The sequence below is a fragment of the Chenopodium album genome, chromosome 11 (assembly GCF_948465745.1).
Source record: "Chenopodium album chromosome 11, dcCheAlbu1.1, whole genome shotgun sequence".
Lineage (NCBI taxonomy): Eukaryota > Viridiplantae > Streptophyta > Magnoliopsida > Caryophyllales > Amaranthaceae > Chenopodium > Chenopodium album.
In genome coordinates, this window is record NC_137844.1 from 2720002 (window position 1) to 2743077 (window position 23076).

A 23076-nucleotide genomic window follows, 5' to 3' on the forward strand; every position below is an offset into this window, starting at 1 on the left:
CCAAGGGATATCATAAAATGATTAACATCTATATAACCTCCTTTCAATCTCAGGAGGCAAGGTTAATGCCGAATTGCTTGGTAAGGGTAATGGTAATGGTAGTAGACTTACGAATTGGGTTGATTGTTTGATTTGTTTAGAAACATTGTCTAGTTTGATAAACGGGTGCCAATAATAAGTTCATGTAAGGTCTATCCGAGCTCAATTCACAACTGAAGTAAATAATAAGTTTGAATAAGATTAGATAAGTTGATATTGTGACATGACCATTTCCTTATCTTTTGAAACTAAGTATTGATCACCAAAAGACTTTAGAAAGTTTGTGGTTTGCTGACTAAGAAAATACAGTAGTTTGAAATGGTCAAGTGAAGCATAGTTGTTCTGAAGACGAGGTCAAGTATTGACATCATATTGTTGCTGAAGTAAGCGAAAGCTTCGATTGTCAATGACTTAAAAAAGATGATCGTAGTATAGGGATAGACAGATGAAAGCAAAAGGACTAAAACTATAGAAAAGGAAGAAAAAAGGACATGTTTCTTAAGAGATGAGATTCCCTGATGAAGATGACATATTGTGGAAGTAGGAAGTTGTTTTGGAATTAAAGGAAAGGGAATTGAGATGGAATACAAGTATACAACCCACTCTCTTGAATATTACACGCCTGTGTAGTAGGAGAGAAAAAAAAAGGAATTCTCCCTCCTTTTGATATTAGCTGACCACTTAACTAATTCTTTTTATATTCCATTCATATGTGGATTTTACTAATTATCGATATTATATCAAATGCATTTATCTGCCCATTCTCTTGAATATCAATGCAATAACTAACAGCTCTTTAAGTGTGCATACTTTGGAAAAACGCACACATGGAGATGGAAATGGGGTTTAAAGATCTCTTTTCAAGTACTCGTAGTGTTCAGATCCTTAATACAGCAAGGCTGCTAGTGACCTAAATACATTTCTAAAAGATCACAGTACATCACACTTTGGTACTGTATGCTTTTAAGCTATGACCTTTACAAACAGCAGAGTAAGGCTTTTCCCACAGTTTTGTACTTTTGTTACTGGCTTCTTTGTTATCACATGTATGCATTTTCTTATTCCTGGTACTCCTTGAGCCTGTAAATGTGTCCTACAATAACTGTGTTGTGCCGTGTTTCCGACGCGATAGAACAGTATACGTGGTCTCTGAAGTCTGAAGTACCTGCGTGAATGGGTTAGCTTTGAATTCGATGTCGGTTGCTGGCGTCACTGGTGTGCTTACAGTGTTGAAGATAACTTATCTGAGTGAGGGAAAGATGAGGGGCAACACCAGATCACATGAAAATGGTACTAGAAGTCTGGGACTTAATGTGGGGGTGACTTAAAATTAGTACTCTTTGAATTGATGTACACACTTCCAGATAGTAGTGGACTTGGTTTGTTAAACCGTTTGGAGTTTGGACAAGCTCTCTTAAGTCTGTACGTATGTCACTAGGTCCACTATCATCACTCCATACGTCTATATCATACAGTGGCTTACCTTTTTTTTTTTTTTTTCTCCGAATACTTTCTTATGTATATTTTTATAGGGTGTTAAGAATGCCTCATTTTATCCTTCAAATTTATTATCAAAGATATGTGTATTAGCCGTATTTGAGTCACAGGTACAAATTAGCGAACTGTACAATCTTTGGGTTGAATGGAGGTGGCTTAGATATAGTGAATCGAATTGATCTTGAGTTTAATTTAGGTCTACTTTGACTCAAGTCATGAACGAATTCCACTGGAGCTACTACTACTTCGATAACGTGGTTTTGAGAATGATTGAAATATGGGTTTAATTAAAAGTTTATAGAAAAACGGAGGAAGTATTAATTAAGTTAGTTAGTCCATATCTTTAATATGAGGGATAAATGAAATATGATAACTATCCGAAGACACAAGGAATAGTAAATTAGTAATACATCTTTGGGCCACTTTAATTAATAAGCTCAACTAGTCTAGTTAAAACCTCAAATTGACTCAAGTTTTGACCGGATTTAACTTGTTTAAACTACTCTCATCTATTAGACTACCCCCAACTAGTAGCTAGTATTAGTACTCGTACTACAGTAGTGTAAATCAAACCAATTATTCACAGAGTTTATAATGTTCTATTTAGCTTATGATTGTGAATAGTTGATTCAGCTTTTCTGCTCGCAAAAATCGAAAAGACCCGTGATATTATTGAATGAATGGCTATGATTTGATTGATATGAACTTATAATGAAGATTGATGGACCATGTCACCTGAATTTTTTACCAGTAATCATGGAAGGGGTCAAGGGTCATCTAATACCAAAGCCTTTGAGCTTTGTTGTTTGTTGTTGGATTTTTACACAGAATTTGAGAAAATAGAGTCACATTAATTTTTAAGGGTAACTACATTTTTAAGGATTATTCAAGACTCCCAAAGCTAAGGTTCCTTTAGCTTCTTTTCAACAACCTTTGACATTTTTTTAGGGTTTTCATATATATTTTTTTTAGTAGAAGTTCTTACTTCATCTTCCGGTCAACTTACTAGCTATTCACTACCCACTATATCTCGGATCACTTGATATGTCACACGCTTGGTTGAAACGTCGTATAAATTAGAGGATTGAACTAATTCTTTTTCACTATTTTCAACATTCTACACGCACAAAGTTGGTCAATCCTTTGTATTCTTAGATTTTTATGATTTGGATGCCATAGGAAAGTTTCATTTTGGTTCTTTTGGACATTGGAGGAGTTTAGTTTATAACTCTAACCATTAAGTTTGTTATTTTAATATGCATCTAAGTATGAACATTTATAGATTCAGTTCTATTGATTTACAGTTTTTACATGACTAGTTTAGATTACATAATTACACTAGTATACCATGCTATTATAGTATTATGTACAAATTTCTTATTTGTATGATCTCGGTTTATGTAACTTTTGATTTTATCTCTTATAATTAAGTATGTGTACTTTCTTTTGATATTTATTGGAAAATTATTGCTTGTTAATTAAAATCTTTTCTACTATAGAGTCCAGCTGATGGCTTATACACAACTGAAGTTTTACAAATGACTTCTAAGGATAAAAGTAGGCATGTAGTTAATCCATTCATAGGAGGAACCTTAATTATGAATAAACTACTATTACTCTTTTTATATTGAACATTAACTTTCACCAAAAAAAACAAAAAAAATGTGAAAGCAACTAGTGTTCCAAGTTTTGGTTAATTCAAGTGTACGTATATATGGTGGAGGAAGAGGTTCGAACCCACGTCTACGGTGTGGAAGGCAGTAGTAAACACTAATAACTCAACCCAGTTTTTCTGGAAATTTATTTGCTTTTATTTTATATTTTTTTTGAGGGGTGGATATTATTGTTTAATTAATGAATTAGAGGTCAAAATTCAAAAAAAGAACAATTTATTTTCATATCCTTCCTTGACCGCTTAAAAGCAGCAAAATTTTCCTTGACACCTTTTTTCTTCTTGCTATTAGAAAATTCTCTGATCTTCCTTTTTTTTGGTAGAAAGCCTAGACTAGAAAGCCACCAATTTGATTTCCTCCTTGACTTCTATATTATTTATTGACCATTATCTTTATTTGAATGCTGATGTTTGCATGTAGCAAATTCTACTAGTTAGTCAAAGAAAACCCTAGATGTATTTATCATAGAAAGAGTTTTAATGTAGAATTTTGGACTTCTTTAATCACGAGGGGAAGAATTATCTCTTATTATGCACACTATGCAAAATTGCAAATGAGTAAAACATTTTTGTTGTGTGATCTCTTGTCTTTGAATAATAAACTGTATTTAGTTATAGGTCTCACGAACTATTCTTCACTATTTAGCTTTTTACGTTTTTCACTATTCTATATAAGAAGTAATATACATTCTTGTTAGCTAGATGCAACATTAAAGGTGATATAGAAAAGATTTGAAGTTTTACTAAATTGAGAAAGTAATCTATTATTTTAAGAAAATCAAAATTGTAAATATATCATAGTATTAAATTCATAAACGAAGATAGAATTATTATATAAAAACGACAAAGGCGGCTATTCAGTGTTTACTAAACATAAGGTTGGTGTTTACTTTAACAAATAAAAGTCTATTTTACTAAGTAGCATTGGAATATAATTCTAGTTAATTATAATATATAGTAATAATATTCAATAAATTTAAAAATGATGACCTTTAATTATTATGTGCTTGTGGTAGTACTTGTAGTAAGTAATCTAAATAAACATGTGAACCTTTTGGCATTATTATGGATAACTCCTAGTTTATTGGTCCAGTGGTCCTAATACCTATCACATACATTATCAAACCAATAATTATTGTCTTATTAAGTGTCTTTTATCCACATCTTCCTAACTGAAAGAGGAATCACTAGTTTCGCTCGTCATGCCTTAGTTTTTTCTAGCTAGATCTACAAAACTTTACATTACATTTTTACATATACTAGTATATAATTATGGACCATGAGCTGTGTTACTTGTGCCCTGCCATATCATTATCATATTATATGGTATGATTATTAATTATATTTGTGCACTCATGCATCATCACCATATTTTAGCTTAGATTATGACCTGCCACTAGCTAGCTTTACCATGCATGTATAATGCTACTTTACCTAAGATTTGATATGACTATATGAGTGTATTACATGCATGCAGCAGTTTGTACTACCTGATGTTTCTCGTTATACTCCCTTTGTTTCTAAAAACTCAAAACAGTTTAATTTATATATATATATATATATATATGACAAACAAATGTTGTAAACTGTGTGTTGCTGGGTTAGTTTTAATGTATATAGGATGACGTTAAAAATTAACAAACAATGTATGTATTTGAAAATTTTTCTAAATAAATCAAAATTAGATTATTTTTAGATGTACATGCATGTAGTAGTGAATCTGGTCTTTATATCAGCCAATCAATTGTATCAATTTTTAAAACAATCTTAAATAATCAACCACAATAATCCTTAACACATTATCATGTTCTTCAATTATTTAGGAAGGGAATTCGAGGTTAGAAATATTCCCTTTATTTTGACCCATGTCTTTCTTCATCAATGTGGGCAGGAAAGCATATGGATGGAATGCTGTTAATTATTGTTTCTAAAATAGGGTGAGAATACTTATACATGTTTTAGTTTGTTATTTTAATATATTGGAAAAATGAATAAATATATAAGGAAAAAAAATGGCATTGGCAATTTGGCATCACATATACACTTAGCTTGTTAGTTGTTACTACCCCGTACTTGTCGTAGCATATGTCCTAACACGACACGTGAAGGACCTATCTAAGGGCACTTTGCACATGCTATAAAATCACATGTTTGTATAATATTTTGAATTCGTTTATTATTTTTAGGCTTTATCGACATAATTAATTATATTGGTCCAAAGTGATTGAGATGTTAACTTACAAGATACACTACATTTCGTCATTTCGACGGTTGTTCTTGTGAAACTAGCTATATATGGTAACACTTGCTCAAAAATATGATATAGCATACTATTTAATTAAATAAAATTACTACAACGTACAATTGCATGATCCTCTCCTTACCTCTAATTACTCCCTTGAAAAAGAGGCTCTAAAAGTAATTTAAATTCAAAAAATTAAAATAAAATACTACTAATTTAATTAAACTCTTACTCATACTACTTTGCATGTTGTGAGGGGTAAAGAAGTAATTTCATAACGAGTGACAAAAAAATAATTCATGATGAGGCCATTGCCTAGCTTGCTAAATTCACCCCCACCTTGACCCCGGCGCAGCGGCTGCAGCAGCGGTTGTAGGAGGCTCAGCCGCCGTAACGAAACCGAACCCGTCAACTTGCTGATGATGATGATGTTGTTGATGAATGTCAAGAGGCTGCTGATGATGCTTTAACAATAGTGACGATGATGAGTTGTCACGATCATACGGGGCTGTCATCCCGTACTGTAACCCACCCGTGAACTTTAGCATATTCCCCACCACCTTGTCGCTATCGAATCCTCCTCCTCCACCGGCATTGGTGTTGTAATCGCCCGCGGTTAGTCCTAGGAAGTCCCTAGTCATACCATCATTGTTCTTTCGCCACGTGTTAAGCATGGCGGTGAAATGATCAGCATTAGGGTGATCGGAAGGAGTTGTTGTGGTTGTTGCATTAGTCGAATTCGTGTTTGTCGATGAGGATGAATGTGGTGGTAACACGGATGACATGTCATCGGTGGTTGGGGGTCCCATGTGGCGGGACATAGCTCCTAGCTCATCAAAACCGTTCATCATTGCTAACATGGTGTTGTTTCCTACTGCCCCTACCGTGGTGGCTTTCTGGAGGAGGGCCGTGGCGGAGAGGAAGTGAGCCGATGACATGGCGGATGTGTCAGAGGATGTGAAGGGAAGGGAGGTTAGTAGAGTCTTGGATTGGTTGGTGAAGATTGAGGGTGGTTGGAAGAAAGGTGGTGGTGTTGAGAAGTGGGGGTTTTCGGTTTTGATGTGGATGAGAGGGTTAGGGTTAGGGTTTTGAGGGGACGGGTCCCATGGGGACGAGGAGAGGGACATAGACGACGAGGTGGTGAAAGGGAAGAGAGACGAATTAGGGTTTTGGGTGGAGAAAGGCGGTGGTTGTGGTGGTGGGAGGATGGGGTTTGCAAAAGGGTTTGTTGAGAGTCTTGCACTTTCTTCAGCTAATGCATCACAAAATGCTCTATGGGTGATGAAGCTATCTTTCCTGCATTACAATAGTGTTGTATACAAATGCCTAATGGTTAGAATTTAGATAAAGACACAAGTACAATGTAGTGACTATAACAACTTTATCAAATAGAAAAACAAGGCACCTAAAATTTAGAAAAAACACTATATGAGAATAAAACGTGTAAGAAATGAAAGTTTTATTGTAACAACATGCATGTGATCTACTTAGCTTGTTTGAAATTATAAGCTTAATGATAGCGCAATTTGAACTAGTGTGATACTCTAAAAACAATGTAAAAGCAATTATTATGCAAATATTTGAAACTTATCATTAAAAGGTGATATAGATTTTATTTCTTGAAAAATCTCACTATTCTTATAATGAAGGTTGTTTGTGCACAAAATATATTGGTGATTTTTATGCCAGTGAAGTTTGACCGTAGAGATTAGCAGCTTGGTGTATGTTCAAAAAAGGATAATTAACAATTAAAGAAGATGAAAGAACAATTTGAATTCCTAAAATAAACACATTCAGCAAAAAAAAAGGAGAAAATAATTAAAAGCAGATTTAATACTCAATCTCATAGTTTTACAGCCATCTCTTCCTATAATCCTATCCCTCCATTTTAGTGAAGGTTATTGTATGTAAAGTCTTGATAGATTCAATGCTCCTGCAGTCCTGCCTTATTGTTACCGAACCATACAATAATTTCTCCCATCTTGAGTTCTTGACTACCATCTATCTTACATGAAATACTAAATATAGTAATATTTGAATTCATTCTTTCAACTTAGGCTCTGTTAGTTTTGACGGAAATCAATTCATTAGAAAATCATATTTCTTTAAAAACAATTTATATTGGTGAAACCAATTTATATTCCTTGTCTTTGCAAGAAGTTAGAATGAAAAAGAAAATGGAAATGAAAGGGTGAGGAGAAGAAGGTAAGGAGTAGTTCAAGGGGAAAATGTGGTTTCTCTTCCTTACACAAGAACATAGTAGATACTAGTAAAACACAAAGGAATTAGGAATCTCAAACATTTTAATCTTCTAGGATCCTATATTCCCATTGACCTATTTTTGAACATATTTTGACTACAAAGTGTATGATTTGTACCAAGAACATGTGCTTATATTTCTATTAGTGCTTGACTAAACATGTGATTCTTGTACCAAATAATAGTCACAAAAAAAGTTAACACATTGAAATTAGAGCTTAAACAAAGTGTACTCATTTAATCCAAACATAGAGCAACCTAGCATGCAAAATTCAGCATATAGGGGGTCCAAAAAAAATTAAGGAAAAAGGCAGACCAAATCAGATATTTTTGCAGGTTATATCAGTTTTTCCTCTATTATGAAGAAATTCTGAGCTACTCAGAAGACAGAAGTGTTCTGCTACTACTACAAAAAAGAGAAAATCTTGAAAAAGATTATTACTTTGTAATTAAAAATATTGTAATTTATCACTTGTTTAGCATAACTTTTTCCTCATATACACGAGCATAGCAGTGACCTATCAATCTATCATTGTTATTTTTGGGACTAACATCTAGCATTACAAAAAGAAAAACCAAAAGCCTGCCTTTTTTCTATTCAAAGATCTTCTTTAGAAAGATAAATAATCAATTACAACTCCTAAGGTCTTATATAGATAAAATCTTAGGGACGACAATATATATACATTTTAAAACCGTGTCTAAACATGATTTAAGATGAGTATTGACTAATTAGACACGAATAATATGTTTGATACTTATCCGTCTCGCTCTAGATAACTTGCATTACTTTATTTGCTCATTAAATATGTTTTATCTAAATTTGATAGACTGTAAAGATTGTAAACTGTGAAAAATAATTTGCATATTTTGGAAAATTAAAGGGATGTTATATAATGCTGATGCATTAATCAGTAGTGAGAAATTGAGGACAAAAATAGACAGCAATTGAATCACTGGACAGAACATTAAATAAAACAAAAGACAGCCTGTTTTTGATTGTTCTTTGTTTGTATAATATACAGTGTTTGTGTGTGTGCTACATAAAACTTGGAAAAAAGGTACAGATTTCAACAGCTAAAATTCTCTTACCAATTGCATTATATTTATTATTATTCTCATCATATATTATTTCATGCAAAACTTACCATTCTTATGTAACAATATTTTCACCAGAAAACAAAAGGCATATATCAGAATCCAAGAAAAAATACCAGTACTATATAGAGTATATATTACACACCCTTGCTAATCAATATTATGCTCATTTAATTCAAAAACATAATCAAACAAAATCAATCCCACATAAAATCAATCAATAAAAAAAATGCAAATTATATCGGAAAATATAATAAATTCTTGTAAAAGACGATCTAACAGGTTTCATTATACTCCGCAAATAAGAATAATAATTTTACCTGGAGAAAAGGGTGCCACAATCACATCTATACTCTCTAGTGCCACAAGTTTTAGAGTGAGCTTTCCAATCAGATTGAACAGCATAAATTTTGGAGCATTTTTCACACTTGTATTTCTTTTCACCATGTTTTCTGCAAAAATGTTTCTTAATTCCTGTAAGATCTCCAAGTGCCCTTGAAGGGTGATGATGAACACAACTAGGTTCTGGACAAACATAAGCTTTCTTTCTTATAACTTCTGTTTTACTCCTTTGTTTAAGCTTCCATGGTAAATTATGCCCTCTTCTATGAAGCTGAAGATTCTGATCTCTTTGAAACCCTTTGTTACAGATCTCACAAATAAACCTATTTGTTGCTAGTAGAGTTTTTGGTGACAGTGCAATCACCTCAGCGTCTGGGTCTGCATAAATCAAATCACAACCATTAGGGCATACTTTTCACAAATTCAGTCGGGTTTACAACAACATACATACCCGACCTTTATATGTTATCCGGACTCTTCATTTCAACAACACCCAAATAATCTATAACCACATATGTTACTTAGACTCTTCCTATCAACAATATCAAAGTGATTTAGCTATGGATCAATATAATAAAGGTTGTTTTGACTTCATACATAGATATCGAGCTATATATGTTACTCGGACTCTTCATTTTGACAATATCAAGATACAATTGATAGATGAAAATAATAAAGATTGAAACTTTTTGAAAATTTACCTGGATTTCCGGGAAGACTTCTCTTTTTCTTGACCTTTTTGGGAGGAGGAGGTTGTTGTTGTTGTTGGTGGGAAGTGATGATATTAGTAGTGTTTTGTAGTAACAAAGGGTTAAAGCTAGAAAGACTATTAGCTTCTTCAGACAAAGTGGAATTGGACATAGCTCCTTGGAACATTGTCTTGCTTCTACAAACCTCCAAGCAAAATAAAACAAAACAAAATATGAATTTTTTTTAATTTTACAAAGTTTTGTTTGTTTGATTATCAAATCTTAAATAAGTTAAACACCACCCACTATACTAAAAAAAATTGTAAAAATCCCATCTTTTTTGGGTATGTACCCTTTGGAAGAAGGGATGGTTTTAGAGAGAGAAGCAGAAAGAACAACCCCAATTGTAGAGATAGAAAGATAGTAGCAAAGCAAAGGAGGGATTTTTTTTTTTCAATAAAAACAGGGCCACAGGTGGCAGTGACATATATATAGAAAGCAAAAAAATAAAATTAGAGGAAATTTCAAAGAGAATCAAACAAAATTCATTAACTTTTTTAAAACCCAAAAAAAAAATAAAAAATAAAAATTAATTTTCAAAATAAATAAATAAAGAACTAAAACTAAGAATTTCCCGTGAAGAGGTGATGACGATAATGATGAAAGTTACAATCTGTAACAGTTTAACCCCCATGGATTACTTGTCTGAGCTTACTCTGCTGCAAAATTTGCAGAATTCAGAATATTTTCTCTTTTTATTTTATTTTAATTTTATTTTCTTTTTATGGGTTTTTAATATTTTAAAATACATAATAAGTAAAATTTGGAAAAAAAAATAAAAATGGGCAGAAAATTGTAGAAAAAGATTCAATTAATTTTAAGAAATTTCTATTAGAATAAATTAAAAACTCTGAAAGAGATGTGTGGATGAGGCCAAAGCAGGAAAAGACCAGGAAAAATCCTATCCCTACCCTCTACTCTCAAAAATAAAATTTTAAACAACAATAATTAAAAATAGTGGCAATATTAATTATTTAACAATATTTTCTTGTAATTTTGTGTTTTCTGAGTTTGATGTTGGCATTTTCCTGTCTTTTCCAAATCCTGTTACATAATACTACCCAAACCCTAAGATGACCTTTGATATGAATGGAATGTTATGCATTTTGTTTTATACTTTTATGTAATTACTTGTATTTATTTACTTATTATTTCATCTCTCTATGTATATATTTTTTTTGAAACCTATTTCATCTCTATATAAGTTATTTTATTTTTGACCTTTTTTGTGACACAATTACCGTCTATTAAGATGAAATTTATAGAGATGAAGAAATTCAATTTTACATCGGTAATCCTAATTTTAAAAAGGCCTTGCTTTTAGCTTAGGAAAATGAGACCCTTATAATTGGCAAAGGTTTTAAAAATTGAAAATTGCAGAACATAAAAAGAACTTTGTGAGACCAGAGAATTACTTTTTTTAGTCACTATCATGAGAAAAAATAATACTCAATTATTGACTCTTTTTAGTTCAAAGTCTTACTGCCTTCTCCTTTATAACAGTCAAAAGTCAATTAATTACATCTTGATTTTTTAATCTATGGTAATGATTTTTGCATGTTAATGCAAGAATGATTCATTTAAGATACTGCACGGATGGGGCTGAAAACTTCAATCTCACTCCTAATAAATCTTTTTGTGTAAAAACATGCTGGAGGAACGGAGTAATTTAATAAAGGGCTCTGTTCTTTTAAGCTATTGTAGTATGCTCTGTTCTGTTGAAATTTGCTCTACTTTGCTGAGTATTAATAATCTGTTCTGCTGACACCTAATCTGTTTTGTAGAAACTACTCAGCTTAGCTCAGATTAAACCCTCAAAAGAACATGACCTTATTAACTTATTGTAAAACCATCTCATAAAAGTTGCTCAAATCTTACTACAGTTGATTCACCATGTTAAAATTTGTTTTACTACATGATAAATCATTTACTTATGTTATTTTCCCCAACTCTTTGAGCTAATGTATTTGAAATGAGCAAAATATTAATTTTATAATTAGTTGTACACATTTGTCATCACATTATACAATAGATTACATGATTCATTATTGATCACTTATAAGTTACAACTTTATAAGTATTTCATCAAATATATAATTTTTTTTCATTTATTTACTTTTATTGCGTGGTTTGATTATGACAGTGTTTGTTATAGTATGAAATCTGATGCATACTACGCACCAAAGTCCAACTTTGCGAATCCACTAATGTCTTAGGCTTCATTTTATGAGCCTTTTAGTCTATTCAGATTCACTATTGAGAATATTGTTGCCTTTTCATTTTCGTACGTAGAGTGTCTCATCACCATTGTGTTGCATATGTATGTGTTTCACCCCTACAAGATTCTCAATTCAATTTGAATTTGAACAATTTTCATTTATTGTAAGAAAATTTTTGAAATACCGAAATTATGTTAGTAACTAACTATATCTTATACGAAGTAATTTTTTGTACTTTCTGACTAGCTTATAGAGCGAGTAATCTATTTATTAAATCTCGTTTACATCTCTCTATATCATTTGTCCTTTATTATTTTCTTTATCCCGAAAGAAAATCTCAGTAACCTAGGTAGTCAACCATATTCTATCTTCCCCCACTGGCGAAGAAGGAAAGTGCCTAAAGTTGATTAAAACCCCCACCAAGATCCATGGTGGGATATTGAAAAGCTTTGATCTTCTTCTTTACTTCTTATATTTCCCCACATTATGTGGAGCCTAAAAATGTTACTAACCTTTTTAAGGAATCAATTTATTATATTATCTTAAAACAATTAAAAATCGGTCTAGCCACCCGTAACGAACAACATATTGAGGCCTTTGCACCTTATATATACTTTGACATTCAGCAAAATTAAGTTCAGACCCGTTTTGATAAGGGCTAATAACTCTTCATTTATATAAAGAAAAGTTTAAGTCCGTTTTAGTACATAATCTGGTTGTACAAAGTTTGTTTGTTCACACATATAAGTGTGATTTGGGAAGACTTCCGTTGCCCTGCAACGTAGCCAGCGCCATGCCAGCTAGTCATAGTTTTTCTCTAAACATGCATCATAGTTTTCAAATGCCAAAAAGTAGTGTGGAGAACTTTGAACAATGATCTACGAGCTAGCTGGCTCAAAGGGCCTTTAATTGAATATACTTCCCCCGTTCACTAATAGTTACGTTATTTCTTATTTTATAATTGTCATCAATAATATACAATTATACATTAGTACACACTAAGATGAATTGAAGCTAACAAGCCTTTTATACTCCTTCCATTTATTTTATTTTATTTTAAATGCTATACTTGAGATTTTACACTATTAATTTGAACTTTAAAAGAGAAGCGGTGCAACTAATAGTGAACCGAAGAAGTATTATAGTATTTCTTTACATTAGTTGTTGCTCGATATAGTATAAACACACATTCCTTTTCTTCAAGATATTATAAAAGTTAACAGATAATAATATTGAATTTTGAAAGATGAAATTTCCGGAATCATGTCATACGCGTATCAAGTTATCATAACTGGGTTACAATGTACAAATGAACACACGTTCAAACAAAATTAAACTAAATAATTTATATGCTAAAGGGTAACAATATGTTGACAACATTATTCGGCCCTACAATATTATTTTTTGGCAGCAAAAATCATGCATGAATAGATGTAAACTACTATTACAAATTTAATTTCATTCAAATTTATTCTCTACTCAAACCTGTTTTATTGCTTATTTGATCAATTTTACAATATTTCGACATCTATATCTCTATTCATGCACGAGAACAAATTAATGGAATTTCAGCTAATTTGGTTCATTGATTACTGATAATTGGTAAAGCGCCGAGGGTAAATAATCTAATTTATATTAAATTTAAATGCATTACAAAAAAAGGTGCGAGTATGTCACAACTAAAAATAATACGTAGTATATGATTTGAAGTATTACTTTTAGTGAAACTGTTGGAAATAAAGAAAGGAAATTCAAAGGGTCAGATATGGGCGCCCGATCGGGCGCGAGAAGAGTCGTAAAAATTGAAGTTTCGCCGCCCGATCAGGCGAGGCTCGTCCGATCGGGCCCGAGAGGAACTTGAAAATTGGCTGGATGTTCGCCCGATCGGGCGCGTATCAGTCCGTTGGAATCCAACGGACTCCCTTGGATTCCTCTTCTTGGTTTATTTCTAATAACTCACATTTAAGGGGGTTGATTATGGTGTTTTAATCACCATAATATTTCTGATTTTATTCTCCTTGTTCAAGAATATTCCTCTATGATCTTTTCATCTACCTCAATCTCTATTATAAATTAGAGAATGATTTTCTGATTTTTTAAACACTTGAAAAAACACAATCAAACACAATAGCTTAAACACAACTCTCTTTGGGCATAAGATACTTGACTCCAACCTTCCACCCAAAAGTGTCTTTGTGTGGAAGAGGTGTGTTAACCTTAGGGAACGTGCCAGCGAATACAATTGAGCACCGTGATTGCGCCGGAATTTCGTTTTCAAGTCAGTGATTTGCATCACAACACACCATTTGTTCCTTTATTTTTGTGAGATCAATTTTTCGGTCTTACTTATTTTTCTTTATACTATTACTATAGATTTCTTCTATATTTACAACAATTTGAAAACGAAATTATGTCTATTGGTAATAGTATTATGAAGTCTCTTCCCGACCTCTCTAAGTTGGAACCTCTCGATGGTAACAATTACAAGAGGCGGTCACAAAAGCTACTAATCTTTTTTGAACAAGTGGAAATAGATTATGTTTTGAATGAAGATGTCATTGAAATTTTGGAGAAGGCGGAGGAAGCGACCAAGGTTGAAACGGATCCCATTCCGGCGGCCATCACCGATGCCTTGAAGAAGAAGGAGAAGGACAATAAGCTTGTTCGTGGACATCTCCTCAACCATATGAACAATACTTTGTTTGATTTGTTTGTCAATTTCAGGTCAAGCAAGGTTATTTGGGATGCTTTGGAGAAAAAGTATGGAGCGGATGATGCCGGAAAAAAGAAGTACGTGGTGGGCAAGTGGCTCAATTTCAAGATGGATGATGAGAAGCCTATCATGTCTCAAGTCCATGAGTATGAGAACATGGTGACTGAAATTCTTGGTGAAGGCATGAAGATGTGTGAGACCCTTCAAGCCAATGTCCTCTTGGAGAAATTCCCTCCCTCTTGGAATGACTACCGTAACTCTTTGAAGCACAAGAAGAAGGACATGACCCTCCAAGAGCTCATTAGTCACATGAGAACCGAAGAGGTTAATCGCCTTAAGGATAAGTTTGAGAATTTGTCTCTTAATTCTTCTAAAGCTAATCTTGTTGAGTCTTCTTTAAATGTGTCTAAAAACAGGAACAACTCTAAGAAGAAGGGAAACAACAAGTCCAAAAACAATCTCACTCCAAACAACAAAATCCAAAAGTCAAAGGGTGCTTGCTATGTGTGCGGGATCGTTGGACACAAAGCATATCAATGCAACCGGAGGCATGGTGCAAAGAAAGATGGCAATACCTCCCAAGCCAATGTGGTGGAAAAGGAAGAAATCATTGCGGCGGCGGTGGTAGAAGCCAACTTGGTGGAGAACAAAGTGGAGTGGATTTTGGACACCGGAGCATCTAGGCACTTTTGTGCTAATAAGGCCTTGATGACCGAGTTTGAAGATGTTACCGATGGTGATCATGTCTACATGGGCAATAGCAGCACCGCGGGAGTCCTTGGCAAAGGAAAGGTCCATCTCAAACTCACCTCCGGAAAAACTTTATTTTTAAATAATGGTTGTATGTCCCTTCTCTTAGGAGAAATCTTGTTTCAGGAGCCCTTCTCAACAAAGCCGGCTTAAAACTTGTCTTTGAGGCCGACAAGATTGTAATGACTAAGAATGGAGACTTTGTTGGGAAAGGTTACCTCAATAATGGCTTGTTTGTTTTGAATGTTATGAATGAGAATAGAAGTACTTCTTTTGCTTATATTGTTGAATCTTTGGATGTTTGGCACAATCGTTTGGGACACTTGAATTCCTCTTATTTGAAAAAGTTAAAGGACATGAATTTAATAAATTTTTCAATGGATGATAAACTTGACAAATTCCATATTTGTGTTGAGGCCAAACATACTAAGAAACCATTTAAGCAAGTGGTCTCAAGAAGTACCAAATTACTTGAATTGATTCACTCGGATTTAGCGGACTTTAAAAAATGCACTAGTAGGGGTGGTAAAAATTATTATATTACTTTTGTTGATGACTTTTCTCGTTATACCAAAGTTTATTTGCTTAAATCAAAAGATGAAGCCGAAAGTGCATTTTTAAAGTACAAAGCCGAAGTTGAAAATCAATTGGACCTTAAAATCAAAAGAGTTAGAACCGATAGAGGTAGTGAATATGGAAAAGATTCTTTAAAAGATTTTTGTGAAGCCAATGGCATCATACATGAAACTAGTCCACCTTACACACCCCAATCAAATGGCATTGCCGAAAGGAAAAACAAATCTTTAAAAGAGACTATGAATGCCTTGCTTCTTAGTTCCGGTTTATCCGATAGCTTGTGGGGAGAAGCGGTTCTTTCCGCTTGTTATGTACTCAATAGAGTGCCCCATAAGAAATTGGATAAAACCCCCTATGAACTTTGGAAGGGCTATAGTCCAAATTTTAGTATTTTAAAAGTGTGGGGGTGTTTGGCTAAGGTGGCTTTACCGGACTTTAAAAAATCCACTATCGGGTCTAAAACTTTTGATTGTGTGTTCATTGGATATGCTCATAATAGTGCAGCCTATAGGTTCATGCTATTAAGTGATAGAACAATTTGTGAAACTAGAGATGCGGTATTTTTTGAGCATATTTTTCCCATGAATAAATCTTTGTCTTCTAATGTAGATATGCATGCTAGTAAGTCAAGTATGGATGTGCCTTTAGTTGATTCTATGCCTAGTTCTAGTCTCCCTTCTTCCTCTACCAAAGTGGTAGTAGTTGAACCTAGGAGAAGTAAGAGACCTAGAGTAGAGTCTTCCTTTGGACCGGACTTCTTGACTTCTTTTCTTGTAGAAGACTTTGATGTGGATTCTTTAAGTGAGCATGTTGTGTCTTTGTTTCTCTTAGAAGAAGACCCTAAGACTTATGATGAGGCAATGAGGTCCATAGATGCTAGTTTTTGGAAAGAGACCATTAAAAGTGAACTAGATTCTATCATGTCCAATCACACTTGGGATCTTTGTGACTTGCCTAAGGGTTCTAAACCTATAAGTTGTAAGTGGTTTTTTAAGAAGAAACTTAGACCGGATGGGACCATAGAAAAGTTCAAGGCTAGACTTGTCATTAGAGGTTTCACCCAAAAATAAGGTATAGATTTCTTTAACACCTATTCCCCCGTGACTAAGATAGCCACCATTAGAACCTTGGTAGCCCTTGCGGCAATTCATGACTTAGTGGTTCACCAAATGGATGTCAAAACGGCTTTTCTTAATGGAGACCTTGATGAAGAAATCTATATGACCCAACCGGAAGGTTTTGTGGTGAAGGGACAAGAACATAAAGTGTGTAGGCTTAGAAAGTCTCTCTATGGTCTTAAGCAAGCTCCTAAGCAATGGTTTGAAAAGTTTGATAGTACCCTTAGGAGTTGTGGTTATGTGGCTAATTCCTCGGATTCTTTTTTGTATTCTAAGGACTTTGGATCATCATGTGTTATAATCTGTTTATATGTTGATGATATGCTTATTGTTGGTACTAATATTGATGTTGTGAATGATGCTAAGGCTTTACTTTCCACTAAGTTTGAAATGAAGGACATGGGAGAAGCAAATGTTATTCTTGGAATACGTTTAAGGAAGACCAAGAATGGTTTTTCCATGAGTCAATCTCACTATGTGGAAAAAATACTCAAAAAGTTTGATTCGTTTGATGTGGCGCCTAGCACTACTCCATATGATCCCAACTTAAAGCTTGAGAAAAACAAGGGTCCAAGTGTATCTCAAGAGCTCTATGCAAAGGTAATTGGTAGTGTGATGTTTCTAATGAATTGCACACGACCCGATATTGCTTATGCGGTAAGTAGACTTAGTAGATATACTCACAACCCAAGTCAATATCATTGAATTGCTCTTCGTCGGTTATTAAGGTATCTAAAAGGTACTATGGATGTATGTTTGCATTTTAATCGCTTTCCAAATGTTTTGGAAGGCTATTGTGATGCTAATTGGGTAACCGATAATGATGAAATTTCTTCTACTAGTGGTTATGTTTTTGTTTTAGGTGGAGGTGCTATTTCATGGAATTCCTCAAAACAACCATGTCTAGCTCGCTCCACCATGGAATCTGAACTTATTGCTCTTGAGTTGGCAGGTCATGAAGCGGAATGGCTTAGGAACCTCCTAGCCGACATTCCATTGTGGGGGAAGAGTTCATCACCAGTGTCTATACATTGTGATTCTCAAGCGGCAATTGGAGTGGCAAACAATAGCAACTACAATGGTAAAAAGAGACATATTCGTATGAGACACAAAGTGTTGAGGCAATTTCTTAAAAATGGAGTGATTGCTTTGGACTATGTGAGGTCCGAAAAGAACTTGGCGGATCCTTTGACGAAAGGATTGGCAAGAAAGCAAGTTGATGAATCATCGAGGGGAATTGGACTTAAGCCATATGATACATTACATTTGTCCTAATTCCTATGGTGATATTGTTGGTAATGTTTGTTTTGTTTGTGAGGTTGAGTTGTTTAACTCTTAATGGGTCTTTGTGCTATAGAGACGCACTCTTAAGGACTCACCTATGTGGTTGTGAAGACTAGCCATCTTCTATGGAAACCTTGGCCGGTTTGCTAGAGCTTCCACTAGACCTAAGGTGAATGTGCTTGGCTATAAATAAGTACATCTCTTCGCGGAGTTCAAGTATATTTTGGAGTAATGTATGTAATGTGGGGGTCTTAGATTAATCTTAGAGTTTCAAGGTCCGTCCACTCTTTGATTAAGGGTCTAAGGGTTTCAAGGTTTGTCCACCCTTATACTTATAATTCATTGCCTCATGTTGCTAAGCACTAGATTTCAAATTACTTATGTAATATCTTAGTGTTATGTATTGATCTCCTCTTATGCCCAATATGTTGCTTATCCTCATCTTTTGTTGGCTTTTCTTCCTTTCCTTTAGTGGGGGATTGTTGGAAATAAAGAAAGAAAATTCAAAGGGTCAGGTATGGGCTCCCGATCGGGCGCAAGAAGAGTCGTAAAAATTGAAGTTTCGCCGCCCGATCGGGCGAGGCTCGCCCGATAGGGCCCGAGAGGAACTTGAAAATTGGCTGGATGTTCGCCCGATCGGGCGCGTATCAGTCCGTTGGAATCCAACGGACTCCCTTGGATTCCTCTTCTTGGTTTATTTCTAATAACTCACATTTAAGGGGGTTGATTATGGTGTTTTAATCACCATAATATTTCTGATTTTATTCTCCTTGTTCAAGAATATTCCTCTATGATCTTTTCATCTACCTCAATCTCTATAATAAATTAGAGAATGATTTTCTGATTTTTTAAACACTTGAAAAAACACAATCAAACACAATAGCTTAAACACAACTCTCTTTGGGCATAAGATACTTGGCTCCAACCTTCCACCCAAAAGTGCCTTTGTGTGGAAGAGGTGTGTTAACCTTAGGGAACGTGCCAGCGAATACAATTGAGCACCGTGGTTGCGCCGGAATTTCGTTTTCAAGTCAGTGATTTGCATCACGACACACCATTTGTTCCTTTATTTTTGTGAGATCAATTTTTCGGTCTTACTTATTTTTCTTTATACTATTACTATAGATTTCTTCTATATTTACAACAGAAACGAAATTTGCTCTTTTCATTACTCCTTTCATCTCACATTCTCACATTACTTCGAACACTTAGCACATACCAAGTATAAAGCTTGTTATATATGTGCAATTAATCTGACATAAACAAGAATAAAACTAATAATAGGATAATAGGGCAAAAGCGATCTATTATTCAATCTACGAAGTTACAAATGAATATAGAAGAACACTTCAACTTTTTCACTTCATACCCAAAAGAACCTAAGATAAACTTCTTTAAATATACATATATTAATCATAGAAAAGAAAAAAGTACCTACCTTATATTCTAATTTAATAAGAATGTTATAAAATTAATAATTGCATGCCGACTTAGTACTTGGTACAATAGCTCAAATGAACATGATTGATATTTATTTGGAGTATCTTTTTTAATTAAGAGAGACAGATTATTAGGCTACAATCCATATTTTTACGCTTTTAAATATAATATTCTTGCATCTTTATACAAACGATCACTTTTTTTTTTTTGTTTGAGTTTTCTTAACACAATAAGTCACTTTCAAAATCATTATAAATTTCATATAACGTCCCTTAACAGTATGTACCGTACCATTAACTTACAAGAACGAAGATTATCAATAACATATGGCATGGTAGGGTGTGTCCTAAATTTTGTTTACTAACTACCAGTAAAACACATTGATTTTAGAGAATGTGTAAGTGTGTAACTACTTAATTAATTGATCTCTTAGAAACATGTATGTCATAGAACAATAGAGCCAAAAGAAAACGGAAGTAACAAACAAAATAAGAATTGAATCTTTCAGGAGGATGTTTCTTGTCTAAAATAACAGTATACATTATTATTTTTACAATTTTACTATCTTTCCTAAATTGTCTTATTGTAGATTTTTTGACAAGTAGTAGGACATGAAATATTACAAATTTGAAGACTATAACTAAGGAAAATAGGGAATAATATAACGTTGCCTTATTTTTCTATGGTGAACTAACAATATTGCCTACCAAAATTCCAACAGTGAGAAGTGTGAAACTTCTAGGAAAGTTTGAAAAGTAGTAATTTTAGCTTTATCATTTCCTTTTGAAGTTTCCTTCTTATCGACATGACTTGCAAATAATTGTTGGGAGAACATGTTATTGTGGGGTTAGGGAGAGTGTAGCCTTCAATTTAAGGGAAATATTTGAATATGTACAAATTATCATGATTTTTTCGATATTGTTGAGGGTTTTGAGGCAATATATGTAGACAATAAATAATCAATTGGCCGAGTGATGATGTGGATGAAAATATGTTTCTGAATTGTAAGAAAAAAAAATTGTTTATGTCGACTAGTTTAGCTAGCCACAACGTGCTGTCCTAGACTGATAGACTTGAAATTAATTATAATCATGTTGATCAACAATTTATATTGAAAAAATCCAACCTATGATAAAATTTGTGTTACTAGGCACTATTATATGAAATGCATAATTAATTAATTAAGGTTGTATTCTTTACTACAATTTAGCCAAGCTATGAAAAAAGATGAAAGGTGAAATGTTGTGCTAGATTTAAACATTTCCGGCAAAACAATGCTTCTTTTATTTTTGTTGAGTTGAGGTCAATATTGTACGGAGTACAAATATGTATAAAAGTTGAAATATTAATACGTAGTAAGTATATATTTTGTCATATGACTTGTTGCAATTGTTGAACTTTTTTCGATTGCCTAATGCTCCAAGTCTCTAACACCACTCCTCTCTTTTTCATCACCCACCTTCCTCGATCACTATCCTACCTATCACTGCATCCTTCACAAATTAAAATAAATCAAATAAATATTTTTTTCCCGTAAAAAGAATTGGTGCCACAGTTGTATCGATCACCCATTTATTAACACGCTACGTAGATAATACAGAATAATAAATGTGGATGGAAGTGATAGAGAAATAGTAGCAAGACAATATCTTGTAAACGACGATAAGGGTGATTGATTGGAGGCAAAATAGACTTGAATAACTAACACACACACGTATAAGGTATTTTAATTTCTTGATATTTCCTCTTCTCGAAATACAAAACACAATTACCAATTTAATGTGAATAATGTCTATGATATATTTAGGTCGTTTGATCAACACTATTTAAAACAACATTTATTTCGAGTTAGCTTAACAATGCATGTAAGATAATCAGCTTAACAAGTTTAAGCTCATATCATAATAGTTGATACAATGCATGTAAGATAATCAGGTTAACAAGTTTAAGCTCATGGATGTTGCTAAGTTTCGTCCATGCATGCATGATTGATTTTTATACTCTATAAAAAAAATAAATCCATATTCCGACTGATTTATGACACGTACATGAGGTGGTGAGCTAACTCGATCGATGTTGAATTTGACAAAGTGAGGGGAGATGATGATGGCTCCTGTATAAAAAATTCTTGGGGTTGCATCATTAATATTCCTTAGCATACCTTAGATGTTAGATGCATCAATGTAATTGTGAAAAATGCAGTAGAAACTATAGGAAGCAACAGCCAACAGCAAGCAAAGGAAGGATTACATCGCCAGCAACTTTCACACACACATTGAGGGGCCACCACAACTTAGCTTGTTGAGGTTCACGGGTTTCTCTATTTCTAGATTCTCTCATGCACTCATCTTCTGTCCCTCTCTTTCTTTCTCTCTCTAAAATAGAACAAAAAGGCCACAATTTTTTTTATTGGTTAGTTTTATTTTCACCCTTATAATTTTTATGTCTTTCACATGTGAAAAAAAAAAAAAAAAAAAAACAGAAGATATTGTGTAGTTGTGTATGTACTCCTATGAGTCCTATTGTTGAGTGTAATCATCTTAGTAATTGTTTCTAGTAAATGGTAATTATATGAAGTTTATTGTGTGTAAAATTCAATTATTAGGGCCTTATTTGATTTACTGAACTGAACTGAACTGAATATTTTATAAAAGAAGAAAATTAACAACTGAATTGAATTGAACTGAACTAAACTGATTGGAGCTGAACTGAATTAAACTGAAAATAAGCTAAAGTGAACATATCTTAGTGTGCCAAAAAAAAGTATATTGTATGACATCATAATCAAGAAAAAATTAGTGACATTGATAACATTTGTGAACCATGAGGTTGCAAACTAATGTTAATAGTCGTCCTTAATACAATTTAGAATGAAATTTCTTTAGTTGTTAATTGTATATTTACGAGTCTACATGTTGGCTCTTGTAAGAGTTGTAGCTAATTACTTGATGTATCCAAAGATTAACAATAGTAATAATACACGTACCTCTAATCAAATAGATTTTCATCATATCATTAGCTAAACATAAGTTGATTAATAATAGAAGTAATGTGATATATTGTTGGCGCCCTAATAAG

At 33.5% G+C, this 23076-nt stretch overlaps 1 protein-coding gene across 1 annotated transcript; it reads right to left on the reverse strand.

Moving 5' to 3' along the window:
• Nucleotides 1-5513: 5513 nt before the first annotated feature.
• LOC145567161 (protein indeterminate-domain 12-like) lies at nt 5514-10300 on the reverse strand. The gene is made up of 3 exons (XM_081626395.1): nt 9851-10300; nt 9128-9527; nt 5514-6746 (listed from the first exon to the last, which is right to left on the reverse strand). The coding sequence occupies exons 1-3, from the start codon at nt 10023-10025 to the stop codon at nt 5780-5782; spliced, it is 1542 nt and encodes a 513-aa protein (XP_081482521.1). The 5' UTR covers nt 10026-10300; the 3' UTR covers nt 5514-5779.
• Nucleotides 10301-23076: the final 12776 nt, after the last annotated feature.